The sequence below is a fragment of the Myxocyprinus asiaticus genome, chromosome 36 (assembly GCF_019703515.2).
Source record: "Myxocyprinus asiaticus isolate MX2 ecotype Aquarium Trade chromosome 36, UBuf_Myxa_2, whole genome shotgun sequence".
In the NCBI taxonomy this organism is placed as follows: domain Eukaryota; kingdom Metazoa; phylum Chordata; class Actinopteri; order Cypriniformes; family Catostomidae; genus Myxocyprinus; species Myxocyprinus asiaticus.
In genome coordinates, this window is record NC_059379.1 from 6,411,230 (window position 1) to 6,433,225 (window position 21,996).

The 21,996-nt window shown below is 35.6% G+C and overlaps 1 protein-coding gene across 1 annotated transcript in view; it reads right to left on the reverse strand.

Annotated features, from left to right (window-relative positions):
* Nucleotides 1-21,996, reverse strand: part of LOC127427319 (cadherin-12-like) — a 250,633-nt gene that overhangs the window by 26,588 nt on the left and 202,049 nt on the right. The window contains exons 7-9 of the mRNA XM_051674865.1: nucleotides 17,419-17,672; nucleotides 8,329-8,465; nucleotides 17-138 (exon numbers count right to left, since the gene is read on the reverse strand). Of these exons, the coding sequence (XP_051530825.1) occupies nucleotides 17-138; nucleotides 8,329-8,465; nucleotides 17,419-17,672 (513 nt within the window). The remainder of the gene's footprint in view (nucleotides 1-16; nucleotides 139-8,328; nucleotides 8,466-17,418; nucleotides 17,673-21,996) is intronic.

Below are 21,996 nucleotides of genomic sequence, written 5' to 3' on the forward strand. Positions count from 1 at the left end.
ATCTATATTCACTCACCTGTCCAACTTTGGCGCTCTCACACACAAAGGTTTCATAAGGCATGGCGAGCTCTGGTGGAAACTCATTAATGTCCAGCACATGAACTATGACAGCCACTCTACTGGTCAGCACTGGGTTATCTACACAAAAAGAAGATAGTGAGTTTAGAAGACAGATTATGTATATGAATATACTGTAAGTATAGACAAGCAAGGGGCCGTCATGAGAAAGGTTAGTTTTACCCTACAGATGATGTGTTATTGCAATAGTAATCCTGCTCATACGAGAGGAAACACAGGTTCAGACATTTGGTGTGTGTGCTTGGCTGAGGAGCCACTTGTGCGAAGCTACCATCTGTGGGATTATGACTGAAAGCCTCTCAGTCAGAAGCCCCCCTAAACGTAACGAGACCGCAGCGCCGTGGGACTCTGATTGGCCCGGGATTGCAGGCACGCGAGGAGAGCCGTTCGAGATGGGGCCAGGGCGCGGCCGGATGAGTGCCCAGGATATATATAAATAAATATATATATATATATATATATATATATATATATATATATATATATATATATATATATATATATATATAATTGATCAAATAAAATCATTTTATTTAATCTATATATTATCAATCATTTCAGAGGTCAATTGCATTTTTTTCAAAAAAGGTTTCTATTGGCTCTCAAGGAACCAAATAGAAATGGGTCATGGAAAGTGACCGGAGAGCACATTTGATTACCACAAAAATAAATGTTAAATATACTACTACTACTACTACTATTACTACTACTACTACTAGTACTACTACTAAAAATAATAATAATAAGTAAATAAATAAAAAATCTGGGTTATAGTGAAGCAATTTCAATGGAAGTGAATGGGGCCAATCTGTAAACGTTAAAATACTCAATTTTCTTTTTTTTTTTTTTTTTTTATGGCAAACAATATGTATGTTAACATGATTTTAGTGTGATAGTGTGATAATCACTTCCAAACATATACTGTGTAAAGTTCTATCCAATTTTACACCTTTGTTGCCATTACACCGCAAACCCATGTTTTTTTTTTATTTATTTTTTTTTTTTTTAAGGAAAGTCAAATTATTTTTGTGGTAATCAATATTATGCCACACATGCTGTCGATTGAGCTTAACTTGTATTGGACCTGGAATATTCCTTTAAGAATTTGTTTTCAGGAACAATCAATTACTATACATTTTTATAAATTCAAAGGTGATTCACAGCTAACAGGTTATCCAAATATTTCTCCAAAAACTGAAAATGCCACTCTCGTTATACAACATTACCATCACTTAATATCTAAAATCATTGACATCACACATTATATACCAAATCCACATGTGATAAATATTTCAACATAGATTAAACACAGTTCCTATTTAAAACTGTTCCATGACTTGGGAATAGGTCTCCTCTGTCACATCAATAACTCTAAATCACCACTTATTATAATTTTAATTCATTAACTACCATTCTAAAATCATAAATCAGCAATGATATTACATCAGTTCAATGAGCCTAATGCTTTATGTGGCAGAAACAAAAGAGATAATTTACCAGATTTATCAGAGTTCACTGTACATATATCAAAGTTACTGTATCATCAGCCTCTAATGTAATACTGCCACCATGTGGTTCTACATTGAAAGCTTTTAAAAAGGCTGTTATATCATCTATAATCTGTCTTTATGAAACTACATGTAATTAATTTATTTAATAATTCATCCATCCATCCATCTGATACACAAGGTTGTCCCCTCTGGCACTGCTGTTGATCTTCTAACATAGCTTGCTTTTTTTTTTTTTTTTTATTCTGCTGGTGTGTGCAGTGTTTGGGTCAACATCGGTACGGAAGATTTTATAGATCTGATTGGGGATATGGGCTCAGTGTGTCTGAAATGAAGGTGAGATGGGCTTAGAACTCATCCCTCCCTGGAGTCCCATTTAAAGCAAAGACCTGCGAGCGACCTCGATGAAGATGTGTGCATGTGTGTGTGTGTGTGCATGTACGACTGTTTGCTACTTCAGCTTCAGGCACTCCAGGGCTTCTAATGTCCAGTAAAAACATTACTGTTGCTACAATTTATCTCACATCTGACACATCATGATTTTCCAGCATCGGAGCTTTTGCCCAAAAATGTCCTGCAGAAAATTATATTTTTGTGTAGCCAATACGGAAGTTTTGTAATAAACTGTATAAAAAGGTTTTTCGCTAACTAAACCAAGTACACAACTGGTAACACTTTACAATAAAGTTGTGTTTGTTAACATTAGTTAATTATATTAGTTAACTGGAACTAACAATGAACAATACATTTACAACACTTATTAATATTGGTTAGTGTTCATTGCAGCATATAATATATATATATATTTTTTAAGTAAAAGTTGTATATGTTAACAAAAAGTTAATGCATTATGAACTAGCATGAACTAACAATGAACAATAGCATTTTTTATAAATTAATATTAATGCATGAATAATTAAATAACAAAGGAAGATGTATTTTCAAATACATTTATTTTCTGAGTGTTACACATCTATTTATTACAGTAGAAGATAGGATCTGAAAAAAAAAAAAAAAAAACATTTATGATACAAATGTATACCTTGATTGAAATCGCTTTGGATAAAAGTGCCAAATGCATAAATGTAAATATAGAATCTAATATTCTATAAGGTATACAGTACTTGTAAGATTACAGCATTTATTAATCTTGGTTAATATGCATGAAGGAAAATGTATACTCAAAAAATTTAACATTTATGCATTTCAATTTCAAAACAACATTTTATCAAATTGATTTGAGTAAGCTTTAACAAAATAATATATATATATATATATATATATATATATATATATATATATATATATATATATATAAACTAAATATTTTAAGCTTTATACATTTTATTTTGTTATAAATTACACAATTATATTTTTGAGTGAATTTTATTAATGGAAATTATAATAAATTGTTGCAGAATAGGCTAATAATACATTTTAGAACATCTTAGAACAAATTGTATAGCTTATACCATTAAAACCTGAGCTTAATCATGGGTTTATGTATGGAAATATAGGAAAAAGTGCATAATCAATGGAAATTATTATAAACTGTTTCAGAATAGGCTAATACCCTGTAATTAGTTTTAGAACATTTTACAACAAATGTTAAAGCTAGAGCTTAAACGTGGGTTAATATACATGAAAATATATGAAAATACTGTGTTATTAAATGAAATTATTCTAAACTGTTGCAGAATAGGGTGATAGTTACACTGGCGGCCAAACGTTTGGAATAATGTACAGATTTTGCTGTTTCGGAAGGAAATTGGTACTTTAATTCACCAAAGAGGCATTCAACTAATCACAAAGTATAGTCAGGACATTACTGATGTAAAAAACAGCACCATCACTATTTGAAAAGAGTATTTTTGATCAAATCTAGACAGCAGCCATCACTCCAACACCTTATCCTTGAGTAATCGTGCTAAATTGCTAATTTGGTACTAGAAAATCACTTGCCATTATATCAAACACAGCTCAAAGCTATTTGGTTCGTTAAATGAAGTTTAACATTGTCTTTGTGTTTGTTTTTGAGTTGCCACAGTATGCAATAGACTGGCATGTCTTAAGGTCACTATTAGGTCAAAAATGGCAAAAAAGAAACAGCTTTCTCTAGAAACTTGTCAGTCAATCATTGTATTGAGGAACGAAGGCTATACAATGCTTGAAAAACATACAAAAAAAAAAAAACATACAAAAAAAAAAAAGATGAAGATTTCATGCAAAGGTGTACACTTCAGTTTTCAAAGACAAAGGACAACTGGCTCTAACAAGGACAGAAAGAGATGTGGAAGGCCAGATGTACAACTAAACAAGAGGATAAGTACATCAGAGTCTCTAGTGTGAGAAATAGACATCTCACATGTCCTCAGCTGACAGCTTCATTGAATTCTACCTGCTCAACACCAGTTTCATGTACAACAGTAAAGAGAAGACTCAGGGGTGCAGGCCTTATGGGAAGAAATGCAAAGAAAAGCCACTTTTGACAGAAAAAAATAAAGAAAAGGTTAGAGTGGGCAAAGAAACATACATTAGACAACAGATAATTGGAAAAGAGTGTTATGGATCTTAACCCCACTGAGCTTTTGTGGAATCAGCTAGACTGTAAGGTGCGTGAGAAGTGGCACATCTATGGCAAGTGCTACAGGAAGTGTGGGGTGAAATGTCACCTGAGTATCTGGACAAACTGACAGCTAGAATTCCAAGGATCTGCAAAGATGTCATTGCTGCACATGGAGGATTTTTTGATGAGAACTCTTTGAAGTAGTTTAAGAAGTTCTGAACATTTTATTTTTAATATTGTAATAGTAATTTTTCACGTTATTAATGTCCTGACTATACATTGTGATCAGTTGAATGCCACTTTGGTGAATAAAAGTACCAATTTCTTTCCATAAGAGCAAAATCTGTACATTATTCCAAACTTTTGGCCGCCAGTGTAGTTTTACAACATTTTACAAATAAATAAATAAATATGTTATGGCTAATATCTTTAAAACCTGAGATTAATCATAAATAAAACCTATCAATGCATCTACTAAACTATTTTGCGTCATCACTGGAGTTTGATATTGGGACTTCATCACTAGATGGAGCAGTGGTATAAGGAGCAAAATCACCCATTTCACTGTACACCAACTGCACCTCAGAAAACCTGCCTTTATCAAGTCACACACTTTTGATGTTTGCTTGATTCATTTAATTTTTTCTTCTGTGGGAGGCACAGAGAAATGTGATGATGATTATTGTTGTACGCCTGATTTCAGCTGTGCCTTTATCACATATATAATAAGTGCCTCTTATTCAGATTAAAACAATTCTGCTTTTAATATCTGACAGACAGTTTGGTGCGCATTTGAGGACACATCTTTCATTTCCATGACTTTTTGATTATAGGCCTGTTTTCACCTGGTATACATGTTTTAAATGCATCTCAAGTGACCACTTTTAATCGGATATTGTCGAGGGGAGGGTCTCTGATTTCACGACTACACATCACTAACTTGCTATTGCATGTTGATAAACTGCAAAAACAGTTGACAAAAAAAGTCCCCACACTGTTTCTCCTTAATATGTATTTTTATATCCACCACAAGCATGACGATGCTAATGAAATGCTCATTATTTTAGTCGACCAGTTGTATTAACGTGCATGCATCACATTATCCACATTTCTCCAATTAGCATGTATAGCATGAGATGGATATTAAAGATGGATTGTGTATTTTCTACACCACTAGCTTCACCAAACAAAAATAATGACTTTTTTCCAGTATGATTCCTGATCATTCTGCCATTGGCTGGGCAAACAGATAATCCTGCCCCAAACTCACACCAGTGATTGAGCTAATGTCGGGCTGTTTCTGATGCTCAAACAAACAGAGAAATGTTTTATTATAGTGCCACAGAGCCACAGAGATTACACTTTTCAGTGAAATCAGTGTACAAATGGTTTACTTATAGCTGTCTCTGCTAGAATTTAGCTGAGTTTAGCTGGAATAAGAAAAAAGTATTTAAACATAATAAAATAATAAAAACAACAAAATGACATAATTCCGCTTTAATACCAGGCATAAACAGTACATTCAAACTAGGCATTTCTAAACATATTTGTTCGAACTCTACTGTATAAAAAAAAAAGTTTTTTACAGCTAGCTGACTCTAATTTGTATCACAGAAGGGGTTATGCAAATCATGTGTTTGCTGCCCTAGTGGAAACTAAAGGCAGAAGTTTCATCATGAACAACAAGCGTAGAATGCTTTCAAACTGTTCTGATTCATGCTTGCCTCAGCAATTTCATATTTAGCACGTCAGGGTATGATTTTGAGATGCAGGAACATCTAGAACTCCACCTGGTGTGACATTAACACTCCCAAAAAGCACAGGAGAAACCAGATACACAGCGAGGCTGGAATATGTGCCAGACTAGCTCATGATGTTGTTGAACAGGTGTTCTCTGCAGCTCATAATCTCTGGTTCTGATATAAAACCCGTTTTACAATGTTTTACAAGACTATATAAAGCTAGTCAGTGTATTACACATCACTCATTGGTGATATGAGCATTTATAAGTTGTAATGCAAACATGGCTTGTTAAATACAGTCTGTAGGCTACTCATATAATTAAGAGCTCCAAATGTTCAAAGTGGGCAAAAAGTTACAATGAACTAACTTTGACTAATGTTGATAATGTCCAGTTTAAGTATGAGTCATGCAGCAAGTGAATGTTGGGCTGGTTAGCATAGTTAGCTCCTGCTAGCAGATGCTGTAATTGCATGATTCTATGGGGAAAGCTTGTTTCTTCAATGACTGTCATTCAAAAACTACTGGCAACATATAAATTGTGAATATTTCATTGTATTATTGTAGTTGTTTCACATGTGCCAGCCAAGCAACTGCCATTGAGATGAATGGGAATGCTAACGGTTAGCTTTCCAGGTATTATACTGTAGATGTTTCTGGAAATATCAACATAAGACTACACACTCTGTGCTTTCTCCAAATCTCTAAAGGATTCCATCAGGGCCACTAAAACAGAATGTAAAACACTGTCTGAGAGACACTGATAGTGAAATATACATATTAATAAAGATGGAGCTTCTAACATGGTGTGGACAATTCCCATTGCAGTAGAGAAGGAAGGTTTAACAGCCCCGACTTGTGCCAAGTCTCTCCTAAATTAGCATTAGAAATCACAATTAGCATATCACCAGTGCAACCTTGAGAGACAGTGTGTTATAACTGTTACCATGGCGATACAAGCTCAACTTTTAATGACCTCTCATCCCCATTCCATCTTAATGAATGTGAGTCGTTGCATTTGTAATTTTGATTGAGTACTGCATAGCCTCCAAGATAATGGCTTTGATGATTTCTTAGCAAATTTGATGTGTTGATGACGATGGATCTCCTTATTTATGTGGTGATTCAATCTAAATTTGGATGCAAACATAATTACAGCAGTGACATGCTTGAAATTGGTGGTTGATCGTCTTTCAAAATTAGTCCTATAAAGTCAACACAAAATGCAGTTCTTTCCATTTTACTTTTGTTATCCGACATATTTAGGAATGAAAAAAGAGATTTAAAAAAAATAAAAAATATAGGGCACGACTTGATTTAATACACTGGGAATTGATTAGATTGCATAACAGACTGGAGCCAGGTGATTTGAGGGTAGATGCTGAAAAGTAAAAGAGATTTGTGACATCATCAGAAAGTTATTTTAGAATTGGAGAAACTTATTTCGGATAAACCATGCACAATAAGACCAGGAATGTGCATTTAGAAATTACATGGGAATAATTTTAATGTTGTCTTGAGACTGAAAATCGACATGTTGCTTCCAAAAATTCATGCACCCTAAAATTAAGCCTATTCAGCTGAATTACTGACAAGCGGCAACCCACCATCAGACATGTTTTGTATTAATTCAAGCATGAACACATTTCCCTTTAGCACTATTAGCACTAGCAACCTCAGAGACATGGGTTCTGCTCCCGTAGGAACCAGAAAGTAATCACATAAACAGTGGTAAGCGTGGTTTGGAGGTTGCGTTTTCACACTAAAATGAAATTTGTACCTCACTGACGATTAGGTTTAGGATTGGGGTTTAGGTCAGGGGGATAATACGTATAAAATAAGTATTCCTGTTGACTGTATTACATTGTTTATAACTAAAAATACAACTCTCTTTTGACACCACTCAGTGGATATTTCACCCAGAAACTGGAGCTCACACGTGCCCATACGTTCAACAACACTTCCAGCTTGGGCCACTGGGGGCAGCGATTCAAATTTCAGTAAGCACAGACCGATTTCAGTAACAACACTTTGAACCTACTGTTGCAGAGTTCACAGTGTGATCAGTTTGTTAAAAGAAGTGTGACATTTTTGGTTTTATATTTAAAACTTGTTTCTATAAAGTTCATTAAGACAAAGTTGTGAAGAGTAATATGAGACAATGTCTTCTATAACTGATGGCAATGAATAATTAATTCAACCAACCATTTAAGAAAGTAGGAATACGTCAATTGCTAAATTTAGGGGGTCAAGGAGAAAGGAATGTCAGTATGGTAATTATACATATTCCAGTCTTCTTGTTTTATAATTGCTCATAAAATGCCTAGAGATTTAATGGAATTCGTCACTGACTGCACCACGATGGGTCACTGTAAATCCGTTAGCAAGGCGACTGGACTTTTATAAATCACTTCGGAGGTTCACAGCAATACTTACTAACTTTAGTGGCCATGACAGAAATGTTGTGCTGGGCTATACCCTCCCTGTCCAGAAGCTCATTGGTTGAGATGGTTCCTCTGACGGGGTCAATATCGAAGAAACTGTCCAGATCACTCTTCCAGTCAATGGAATACCTGAAAAACATAGTGCAAAAATCTATTTAGTTTTACAGATTCTTTATTTTATTTATTTATTTATTTATTTACTGCAGATCTTTTACTAGGCTAATCTGGCTTAGGGTTAGGTTAGACAAGTGAAGTTACTGACAAGAGGCATCTCCCATCATGCATTTTTGCATTAATTCAAATGTGTTTACCTTTTCCTGTGGTGCTATTGAAAGCGCATTGTGCAAGCAGCCTCAGAGACATGGATTCTGACCCCATGGAAACCAGGAAGTAATTGTGTTCACTTAATCAATAATGAGCGCAATTCAGAGTTTGCATTTTCTCTCTAAGACTGCATTTTTACTGTACTGAGAGTAAGGTTTAGTGTTTGGGTTTTGGTTAGGGCGTAACATAATTTTGCATTCCTTTTGACTGTATACGTCCTTTACAACTAAAATCAACTCACTTTTTGTGCCACTTTGTGGACATTTCCTCCTAAACTGGAGCTCACTTGTGCCCATACATCAACAACACTTCCAGCTTTGGCCACTGGGGGTAGTGATTCGAATTTTGGTAAGCACAGGCTGATTTCAGCAGAAGAACTTGAAGTCGCTGAATTCACAGCGAGATCAGTCTGCCTCAGCTGGTGGGACACAGAAATGGGTTGCAGGTTTGTTTTGATAGGGTTTTGGACAGAAGGGGGAAACACACACACACACACACACACACACACACAAAACAATGCTAAATGTAAATAATAAAATGCAACTAACTATATATTTGAGCATAGTTAGGATAGCGAAATAAAAAGCTTCTTAGCTTTTAAAATCGAAGAGAAACACTTCTAATGTTGATGTCAAGGGCTGTGCATCTAAACAAAATCTAGAGTATTGTGGCACGAATTTATCTGTCACTTGGTTGAAGCTAGCCAGATTAGGCAGATGATAACATTGACAGATTGCATGACATGCCCTCATCCTCAAAGCCTGAAAAAATCATGCAAGGTAAAAGCAAATACAACTCTACATTAAATATGGTTTCCCTTTGCAATGCGTATAGCCATTTTTGTGCCGACCACAATGTGTTTTGTGCTTTGTGATTTACTGGCTGTTGAGAGCATGAAACCACTGACATTCAGTTTTGTACAATAAACAGTTTTGGTACTGTGGTGGGTCACCACTTGCTCTCCAATGTAAAATATGGGCCCTGAAGCAAAACCAGTCACGTAGGAAAGAAAACTCACACAAGATCTCTTATATTTCACAACTGTTGCGCCAATACAGCAATTTGATTAAATTGAGACTTTTGCTTAAGTTTCTTCTCAGACATTTCTCTTCATAACAAGACCCAGGTAATGTTATGTGACTCCACTAAAGTTTCAGAAAAGATCTCAACAATGTCTTGATCTGTGCTCAGAATTGCCAAGATACCAAAGTCTGCAATCAAAAGTCAGAGATTTCAATATGAACTTGAAGGGATAGTTTACCCAAAAATGAAAATACTCTCATCATTTACTCACCCTCATGCCATCCCAGATATGTATGACTTTCTTTCTTCTGCAGAGCATACATTAAGATTGTTAGAAGGATATCTCAGATCTGTAGGTCCATGCAATGCAAGTGAATGGTGACCAAAACTTTGAAGCTCCAAAAAGCACATAAAGGCAACATAAAATATTCAAAATGACTCCAGTGGTTTAATCCATGTCTTCCAATTGGTTTGGGGTGAGAGCATACCAAAATGTAACTCCTTTTTCACTGTATATCTTGCCATTGCAGTCTCTAGACAGGATCATGATTTCAAGCTTGATTACACTTCCTAACGCTTGACACATGCACAGAGCACTACATGGCTTCAAGGAGACTGCTGATGTTAAGTTTTATAATAGAAAAAGTGTTATATTTTGGTATGTTCTCATCCAAAATCGATTGGATCACTTCAGAAGACATGGATTAAACAACTGGAGTCTTATGGATTACTTTTATGTGCCTTTATGTGCTTTTTGAGCTTTGAAGTTTTGGTCACCATTCACTTGCATTGTATAGACCTACAGGACTGAGATTTTCTTCTAAAAATCTTTGCTTTTTTTTTTTTTTTTTTTTTTTGCGGAAGAAAGAAAGTCATACACATTTGGGATGGCACGAAGGTGAGTAATTTTCATTTTTGGGTAAATTATGACCATTTCTCATCTAGTTGTTCCAAGAGCAATTGATCTGAGCTATGCTATCCACATAAATTTTAGTCTCATTTGTGTCTATTTTTATTTCTCCTAAGGAATTTTAGGAAAAACATCTGAGACAACATTGAAACTATTAAGTCTCCTGAACTATGAACCTACTAGCAAGAAAATTTTCCTCTGGCCACTCAACGGATATAAATTACCATTTTCTTTCTTGTTTCTATTCTTCACAGCTTTGCACAGAGCTCATTATGTTTGATTCAGTCATGCGGCAAGTTAGCACGAAAATATAATGTACTTTAATGAATTGCTACAGTATCTGCAGGACAAGTTTTGAACATCTGTGATGCTGCGGTGCAGTACTGGCCTAGCAACCTTGTTAAGCAACCACATAACCACTCTTAGTGGATATGTTACATATGTCTTGGTGAGTCAAAGCACCACAGTAGGCATAAACAGATGGTTACAGTAGGTCTTACAAGCATCTATAGTTTATAATGGACTCATTCTCTCACAAACACCTTTTCAATCCTGTTCAGAAGTCTGGACACATTAATGCAAACTGATATTTTCAAGACTGCTTATTTATTTATTTGTTGCTTGACCTAAATTTGAGGAAGAGAAATGAAGTGGGAGCTATGGGTGAGATGGGTTGCCACGGTGCATATTTCCCACATTTCAGCTGCTGGCTTGTTAAATTTACTCAGGGTGGTAAACACAAAACCATCTGAGGATTTTTTGTGCACATTTGCATTGGACTCTCAACAAAAGCCTTTGATGTTATGATTCTAAACTGTTAGGTGGCTTGAATCTCCATAAAAACACATCATAAAGGCCACTCTGAGACTGCAGAAATGGGAATGTAATGCATAAAACCGACACATCTGAATTTTCTAAATTTGTGTTAAAATTAATACAGCATAGGTACGTACACACACACACACACACACACACACACACACACACACACACACACACACACACAAAGAATACAAAAATAGGACTCAAAACCCCAAGGATGATGTACATCATATGTGTAAGTTTAAAATACTGATATCTTGACATTGGTCATCTTATCATAAACTACTAGCTTCTTTCTGCATTTGAAGGACACATATTTAACAGATCAAAAGATTATGAGGCAAAGCATGATGCCCTTTTTCATATTTGTAAAAAAAATAAATAAAATAAAATAAAAAATAAAACGTAAATTAATAAAATTAAATATTCTAATTAATGTTCTATCAAACCATTTTTGCAGCAGAGTTCAAATCAATTTTGTTTAAATTTGTGTTTATTTTTTTTTATTATTTTAATGAGAAGAATCTTATTTTCTTTTTTTTTCTTTTTTTCTAATTTACAATTAGTTGATCATTAACCTAATTTATTTATTTATTTATTTATTTATTTATTTATTTATTTTTATTGCAGATGTGGCTGACAGCCATACACACACAAAACAGCCTCTACTTCAAAGAGATTTTCAATATGCTGCTTCATTAATCTTTACAAGACTACAAGATTATAAAACAAACAGACTGATAAACAAATGATTAATTATAGAAAGCATTTAGAGACCTGCTTTACAGACCCTTATCTGTGCAGAGAGAAGAGACAGAACATCAAACAACTAACATAGCTCTCAGTTCTATTCCTCAAGGAGGACATCTGAGTCAGGTAAGGACTGCTCATAATGCTGGCTGTTTGATACATAACTGGAATTGTATGTCATTAGCACAATTGTTAGAGAATGAACAAGACCAACCTGCTCTCATAGAAACATATATATAACTACATTTTTGCAGAATGAGTTTTTCTCACCATGTTTTACGTTTCATGGCAGTTTCCTTGTGAAATGAATGCTGGAGGTGCTAAAACAACGTGTTGTATTCATATTCACACATATGACTGGTAAAACAGCTGATTAAAAACATTGAGGTTACAGTGAGGCACTTACAATAAAAGTGAATGTGGTAAATTTTTGGAGGTTTTAAAGGCAGAAATGTGAAGCTTATTATTTTATAAAATCACTTACATTAAATCTCATATTATTTGAGCTGTTAAGTTATTTAAATTGTCATTTTTACAGCCATTTTTAGGTTTTAGGGTTTGTTGACCTTACATCGTCATGGCAACACATTTGTAAAATTGGCTATAACTTTACACAGAAAGGTTAGTAAATGATTTTATCACACTAAAATCATGTTAGCATGCATATTGTTTATGTCTTATGGCCATACTTTTGAAAAAGTGAGTATTTTATCATTTTGGAATGCCCCATTCACCACCATTGTAAGTGCCTCACTGTAACACAGATTTTTTCTCTTTTTCTTTTTCTTATTATTATTTTATTTATTTATGTTTTTTTTTTTTTTTTTTTTTTTTTTTAAAGTGCATTCAGTAATTTGGGGCAAAAAAAAAAAAAAATGATTTGTGTTTTTGTGAAGAGTGATCTGAATGGTGTACACTCACATGAGATGAAGACTGTACTCATAATAGTTTTCTCTAAAATGTGTTTTTATTATAGATGGTGAGGGTCACCCCTTCAATGTGTTTAGCCATGTTGAAATGACATGGTCTGCTGTGTTTCACTAAACGTCGAAGAAGAAAACCTCACGCTCATTGGCTGCTGCCTACGTAGATGCGCATGTCTGCTTAGCACAGTGTTGTTTGGTGATGCGAAGAGCAAAAATAATACAATTGAACATACTTATTATCGTGCTTAAGAAGCAGAGACAACAGGAGGTTCAGTAGCTATACTGCTGAAGAAGGTCCGAAGCAAGAAGACAGAAAGACCCGCAAATGTAAAAAACTAGAGGAAACATCGGTACGGCATACACAAGTTGGAACGATTTGATGATGGAGAAAAACATGAGTAGTGATGCCGATGTTGCTTCTTTTTTGTTGGACAGGTAAGACATTATTAATTGTTTAGACCACTCTCTAAAATAGTATCAGTGGAATTTATAGAAAACTCTTTATAATTTCCCTCTAATTTTTTTAAATTACATGTGTAGCCAACGTAGGTTAGTAATGGACAGTTTACAAATGCAACCGGAAAGCAACGTGTAATTTTCTTTTCTTTGTTATCACAGTTATAGTAAGGGGGGCCCATATGCTAAAACTCACCCAAGACAAAAAAGAGCTTGATGACTTGAAGCAGGCATTCTTTGAAAGGATTCCTTGGTATGATCTTTAGCAGAATAAACTAAAGCTCATAACTTCAAATGTACAAATTAATTTTTCAAGTGTATACAAGTGTATCTCAGGACATCTCATCTTAATCTAGGAACTTTGACACAAACGCAAAACTTACTGCAATGTAATTTTATCCTGCACCTAATCTGCTAAAGTGCCTAGAACACTCATTCAAGGTTTAACCTGATCATAATTCTGACAATTGTGTTTTTCATAATGTGTAATGTATTATTCATGTTTAAAACTAACAAAGTAATTAGTAGGAAGTTTTATCATGCATTATAACTAAATGATAATTGTAATTGAATAAGAAAGTATGACATGTTTAATATGGAAATGTTTGCCTGGTTATGTAGAGAATGTTGACGTTAACGGTCTCTTGCACCGTTTTCAAGATATAAAAGCTCATGATTAAACGTACTATTTTGAGCGAGAATTGTCAAGAATCCTTTACACAAAAGATTGTAAATCAACTTTGAAAAGGACAGACAAAGTGACAATGTCATTTCTGATTGGCTCAGGACACCTTTGGGGTGTGGCCAATTTCAGCTTAAAACTTTCCTACTAGGAGGGGTATTGTATCTACTTCAGCTCTCTTGCTTCTTCCACTTCCTCTGCAGCTCCTCATTCCTCCGTGCTCTTGCCCTTGTGGCTTGCAATCTCCATGTCATGTAGAGTCCAAGGAAGCTCAGGACACGAAGTCCCGAGGAAGCCTCTCACTTTCTGCTCTACGGTTCACGCACGTGACGGGAGTCGCAAGTCTCCCTTGCGGAAGGCCTCACTTCAAAGCCCCGTTTCATCATCCATCAACTCAACAGACAACAACTATCCACGATCTTAACCAAAACATCGACAGAACCACCAGAACTTTCTATAAAGAGCCCAAGAAATGCAAGGAAACGCAACAACATGCAAGTACATCTCCAGACTTTTGCTGAAAGTGCTGGTGTATTATTTAAATACTTTGGGTAATCCGACTGCAAATCGATTTATACTCAAAGAAATGCTTTCAAGGAATTGTCTGTAGACTCCATAAAGTTCATTTTCTCTGTACAGATAATTTCATTCACCTGTTACATTACTCACCAACCTGTTTTATGTTTGTATGTGTTAGATCCCTTTCGATTTTTAGATTAGCAATAAAGTCTTGTTTGCATTCAAAGATAATTTGACTGTGGTATATTTTGATAAATAATCTCATCACTTGAATTTAAAAGATCTAGCTTCAAAGCTCATCCTTAAAATATGTGTGTGATATTATTTTCAATAAGCCATGAGAATAATATTATTCCAATAAGTGAATTAATCATAATTCCATTATTAAAGCTAACTCCTTACAATAGAAATTGTGAGCGGATACAACAAGACGTAGTATTATGATTTTAATGGTGGATAATGTAGTTGGTTAAAGGAATATTCCGAGTTCAATACAAGTTTAGCTCAGTCAACAACATTTGTGGCATAATATTGATTGCCAAATATATATCTATACTGTATATATATATATAGAGAGAGAGAGAGAGAGAGAGAGAGAGAGAGAGAGAGAGAGAGAGAGAGAGAGAGAGAGAGAAAGATTTGGCAATCAATATTATGCCACAAATGTTGTTGACTGAGCTTAACTCGTATTGAACTCAGAATATTCCTTTAACCAACTACATTTACAGGCTTCTTCAAATTATTCAAACCATTACAGCATACATTGGGAAATGATGATGTTTGGAAACTGAAAACGTAGCATTCAAACGAAAATGAATTAGTGTGGATGTGGCCTTAGGAACATTCTTAAGAAGTTCTTAGATTTTTTCCTGTTCATGTTCTTTTGGAAATACTGTAATTATGGGATGACAATTCGTCAACTTTTATGAATGGATCCTTGTGTGGCTTTGTTGTTGATATCAGCAAAATATGGAATCACTGCATTGATTCACCTCCATATGTGCTCCAGGTAACACTGGCTATAAAAATAAGGCATTTGAAAGAGAAATATGTTTTACTTTCTACCATTCACTGTTGAGGCTACTGGTATATTGGTGCTTTTAACAAGATGTCACGACTGTCAAGTCCTTAATGGCAATTCCGATGTGATGAGAATGCACCTTTCAAGAAGATTTTCATTAATCTGGACACAGGTTTGCAACCTAATAAAATGAATGCAACATTTTGTTCTTTATATACTGTAATATTACATAACTTTGTAACCATGGTTTAATTTCTTTGGAACATCAAGTCCATGTCTGGATTTTGCACCTAAAAACTCTAGGCAGCAGAAGCTGTAAAAGTATTTTATCAGACTCTTGTTTGTGAATTATGAGTCATTGTCAGTGGAGCTCAAACAATCAGGCTCAGATGGAATCGGCAGAGTTGTTGGCATTTTTGGTGCTGTTTTATTTATTTATTTATTTTATTTTTTTTATCTGCAGAATTCTGTGGATTGGATTTAAATTTGGTAAAATTTGTTAAACTGAGCTGAGAGTACTAAAGTCCTAATTGCTGCTGAAGGCATTATCAAATTTGCTAAAATATTTAGTAAACAGACACACAAGGGATGGGCAGTGTGGAAAATTTTGTATCATAGGTGTTCCAATATTATGTTTTTAGATTTTGAGCTAAATTTTGCACACACAGATTCTGTAAGGGCCTGCAAATAACCAATCTTCAGGTAAACAGCACATTGTGATATTAAGCTATGTTCCTATAGGATCAATACAACATTATGGCTGTGGGTCCAAAATCTTTTCTTTTGGTTGGTTAACCCTTAAGAAATGTTTTACTTAGTGAACTTTAGCACACATGAAAAGCTCAGTTTCTGAAAGTCCATCCATTTTTTTATCTCGATGCAGCTTCGGCCCCTGTAGCTTGAAGAAAATTAAAAAAAAGCTTTGGATAAACTTGCAGAAACTTTCAATTTACAGTGGTACCAAAAGCACTTTAGCTATGTCATCTTCTGCGTCACTCTGTAGACCGAATGGACGTTGGAGGCTTGGTCTTAAGTAGGATTTTTAAAGCTTTCTTACCCTCTCATGAAAACTCATTGGGGGCTATTGTTTTCTGTTGAGGAAGTGCACATCCCCATTGTACAATGTCAATGTTAGAAAGTGTCTAAATAATTAATCGAGAAATGCCACAGCAACAGACTAACGCTGCACTTTAACACATAAAAATCTTTCCTTTGTCCATTGTGCTGTTTTATGTTGAATAAAATATTCATACAGAAGCAAAATAACTTGTGTCATGGGATTGTCTTGGGTTGTTTAAGACCCCACAGTGGTGCATCAATGGCTCTTCTTCTTGTGAAACTTTAAATTCAATCTTTAAAAGTGCAACTCTAAAAAAAAAAAAACAATGGATTATAAAACTAGGTACATTTTTCAACATGCTGCTGCTTTTACCTAAAGGAAGTTATGGTTTGCTGGGATCAGACTTTAAGTGACTGAATGCATGTTTGTGTGTCCATTTACAATTCAGTCTCTATTCATTTGTTTATTTATTTATCCCTACATAACCAGGGTGGAATTTATGTCCTCAACTTGCTTGTGAAAACTATGTGAGTGTGTGAACTTGACAAGTTCATTCAGACTCTTTAAATATACAGTATGTATAGCGTACCTGACTGGACTGTTTCCTGCATCGAGGTCCTGTGCAGTCACGGCTCCTATAATGGTCCCTTGTTGTGTGTCCTCGTAAACATCCATCATGTAGGAGTGTTTGCTAAAGACAGGAGGCTCATCCACATCCAGAACGTTGATTTTCACTGTCACTGTGTCTTTAAATGGGCCGAAACTGTGAAACCGTGGATCCAGGTGCACATTTGAGGCCTCCACTTTAAATGTGTAGGCTTTTTTGGTCTCATAGTCCAGCGGCTGAGGAAAAAACAAAAAAAAAACATTTGTGAGGGTCCAATTTATGAAGCTGTTGCGCCACTTGACCTAGTGCTATATTAGCTGGTATAATGTTGTGTCATACATATTTAAATGAAGTAATTATTATTTGAAATCTTTTCAGCACAAACATCACAATGTTTCCTTTTTATGTAAATTAGTCATATTATAGATTCACAAAAATCAGCGGTATTTGCCTGGCTCAATTAACTTTGCAGTATTAACACACATGGAAAACAGGCGGTAAATGGAACTTTGCTTTAAAGAATCTTCGTGTTCATTTTATAGCAATCATGACAGCAGTGCTTTATTAAATAATGGAGAAGAGTGTTACAGTATAAACGAACACTAAAAAGCGGATGCTAAAACAATGCAAAAAGTGTGTACAAACAAATGATGCAATTAGTGGGTGAAATTAATTGAACAGGTAAATCAAGAGGTGCCATCACCTCTTAAATTTGGTGAAACGCCCTTACGTTGGACAGCCACTGAGGTTTATGTTAAGACTTTATATTAATTAATTAATTTATTCTATTAGTCTATAGGAGATAGAGAAAAGGCAAAGAAGACAAAGTCACATATCTGGCCTATATACGGTTTCCATCATGAGCAATTTAGTTTGGTATCATCTTCAGTAGAAAACAAACACCACAGGTATAAATGAATGGCACCCACAGATCTGAAAATATATGGCTTATGCACTGTAAGAGTTCTGTATTGCAGAAACGTGTTTTGCCCCACAACATTGTAGTGTTTCCATAGCAAGAAAAGGGGAAATCTAATGCTTGAAATTGCCAAAAAACTGAAGATTTCATACAAAGGTGTACACTACAGTCTTCAAAGATAAAGGACAACTGGCTCTAACAAGGACAGAAAGAGATGTGGAAGGCCAGATGTACAACTAAACAAGAGGATAAGTACATCAGAGTCTCTAGTTTGAGAAATAAACACCTCACATGTCCTCAGCTGACAGCTTCATTGAATTCTACCCGCTCAACACCAGTTTCATGTACAACAGTAAAGAGAAGACTCAGGGGTGCAGGCCTTATGGGAAGAATTGCAAAGAAAAGCCACTTTTGAAACAGAAAAACAAAAAGAAAAGGTTAGAGTGGGCAAAGAAACACAGACAATGGACAACAGATAAATGGAAAAGAGTGTTATGGATCTTAACCCCATTGAGCTTTTGTGGGATCAGCTAGACTGTAATGTGCGTGAGAAGTGCCCGACAAGACAGCCACATCTATGGCAAGTGCTACAGGAAGCATGGGATGAAATGTCACCTGAGTATCTGGACAAACTGACAGCTAGAATGCCAAGGAGCTGCAAAGCACTTGGATGATTTTTTGGATGAACTCTTTGAAGTAGTTTCAGAAGCACTGAACTTTTTTTTCAAATTGTAATAGTAATTTTTCACGTTATTAATGTCCTGACTATACATTGTGATCAGTTGAATGCCACTTTAGTGAATAAAAGTACCAATTTCTTTCCATAAGAGCAAAATCTGTACATTCTATATATATATATATATATATATATATATATATATATATATATATATATATATATATCTCTGTGTGTGTGTGTGTGTGTGTGTGTGTGTGTGTGTGTGTGTGTGATAATTGATAATGGACAGTTGAATTCTCGAAATATAATGCACACCCGAGGTGGTAATGCGGTCACGACGTGCAGCGGGTGTGCATTATTTTTCAATAATTCAAAGGGCCGGAATCAATTATTCCGCCTATACCATGGTTACCATACCTTAAGACATTTTTCACGGTTTTATCTCAAGATATTTTCTGGTTTTCGTACCTAAAATGCTCTTGTGAGTGGAACTACTTTCTTCTGCTACAGATTCAGCATCTTGCTTTGATACAGCTGAAGCCTTCATTGCTAGTTCAAAAATGTCACTTAAGAACTAGCAACGGAGGATTGTGAGGCTTGCAATGTTTACTGGAGCACTTACTGGAGAAATAAGGTAGTGTTTTTCTGTGTGTGTGTGTATGTGTGTGAGAGAGAGTTTGTGTTTGAGTATCAAAAGAGAGAAACTCAGAAACTGAAAGCTTCTGGGATTACCTTTTTTTGTTGCAGCTCTCGTCAGAAGTAACATCACTTCAAAATCACCAAGATGTACGTTTAAGCACTTCTCAGCAGCAGTGAGTGATGCCTTTTTTGTATATAGCTTCTCCGATGTAAACCTTAACATCTGTTTTGAAATCCACTGAGATGCAGGTGTGCGCTGACATGACGGCTCTGTTTTTCGCTTGTGAGTAAGTGTGTGCGTAATGCGTATGATGTATGTGTATCCACATGTGTGAGAGCTTAAGAGAGGGGGAGGGGGAGCGCGAGAGTGTTTCCCAAAGATATTTTAGATAATATAGAAACTGTTGTATTGATCAAGTGTATCTAACTTTGATACAGCTCAAGCCTTCGTTGCTAATTCGAAAACGTCACTTTAGAACTAACAACGGAGGATGCGCTGCTTTTTGGCATTGGAGTAACAAGGTATTGTGTGTGTGTGTGTGTGTGTGTGTGTGTGTGTGTGCACGTGTATGTATATGTGTGAGCATGTGTAAGTGCGGTTGAGACGAGGAGCACGAGGGCGCTTTTCAACCGAAATTTAAATAAATGTAGGATATTGTAGACATTGATTAAAGTAAATTGGTTAAGAATGTCAAAAATGCGTGCTGAGTGACTCTAGCCAGGTCTCCTAAGCAACCAAACTGGACCGGTTGCTAGGGAGGGTAGAGTCACATGGGGTAACCTCCTTGTGGTCGCTATAATGTGGTTTGTTCTTGGTGGGGTGTGTGGTGAGTTGAGCGGGTTGCCGCGGTGGATGGCGTGAAGCCTCCACACGCGCTATGTCTCCGTGGCAATGCGCTCAACAAGCCACGTGATAAGATGCGCAGGTTGTTGGTCTCAGACGTGGAGGCAACTGGGATTCGTTCTCCACCACCCGGAATGAGGCGAATCACTACGTGATCACAAGGACTTAAAAAGCACATTGGGAATCCCAAATTTGAAAAAATAAAAAAAAAAAATAAAAAAAAAAGAACGTCAAATAATGTCTTTGTTTATATGGTTATTTTGCTGTGGTAGCATGTACGGTGTACATGTGTGTGTGTGTGTGTGTGTGTGTGTGATGAGAGTGAAAGAGAGAGAGAGAAAAATAGAGAGAGAGAGAGAGAGAGAGAGAGAGAGAGAGAGGGAGCCCAAGGACATTTTTCAATCGAAATTGAAATAAATGTAGGATATTATAGACATTGTTTGTCATTCTTATCCAATGAAAATAACCAATATCTTTGTTTTAATTGTTTATTTTGTTGTGGTAGCCTGTATGGCTCTTTGAAATAACTGAAATAATTTGGTGAAGTTATATGGAACTGTTATGCGGTCAAGACCTGGAACTACTTCATAGCTGTGCGTTTATTTGAAAAATACCAATCAGAATCATAGGTGAAATATAATCATGAATGATGATGAAAGCCAAAATATTATTAATTTACAGAGGAATCCATTACTTCGCCTATGATTCTGGAGCAAAATTTCATGTAATAAAAGGTGGTAGCTTCATTATTTTATTTCTACACAGCAATACATACTGTAGGTTTATCACTAAAAAATGTAGACTTCACCACCCCTTGTTGCATTAAATGCCAATTGTGTGAGTCCAAAAATGAGGAAAAAACACTTTTTGTGTTGTTTTTCAAAACTTGGAATGCCTATAATTCCAGAACTATTTAACATAGTGTCATGTATATTTTGTTGGTTCATGTTTTTCATGTTTTTTATTTTGAAATTGTAGTTCCTGTTTCATGTCATGTGGTTCCCTTGTCATGTGATTTCATGTTTCCCTCCATGTTCATGTGTCTTGTTTTCATTGGTTTATTGTCTTTGTAGAGCCGAGGAGGGCGGGGCCGGGCTGGAATGATGCACGCCCAGTCCCCAATCAGCCTGATGGGGCACACGAGGGATAAAGGCGGCCAGGGACGACAGTTCGAGAGAGAGAGAATTACAGGCAGCTGTACTGTGTGTGTTTATGGTGTGTGTTTTTGTTTAAGTTATTCATTAAATTATTATTTAAGTTCTCAAGCCGGTTCTCGCCTCTTCCTTTCCCTCGAACCCCCTTACAGTCTTGTTATCTTGTTTAGAGTTCTTTGTGTTTATTGGTTATCTTTGTCATGTGTTCTCCCATGTCCATGTATTTAATCCTCATGTTTTGCATTATCCAGGGTCAGGTATTGTTGAATGTAACTTTGGTTGTGATGTCAAGTTTATGTCAAAGTCATGCTTATGTCAAGTCAAG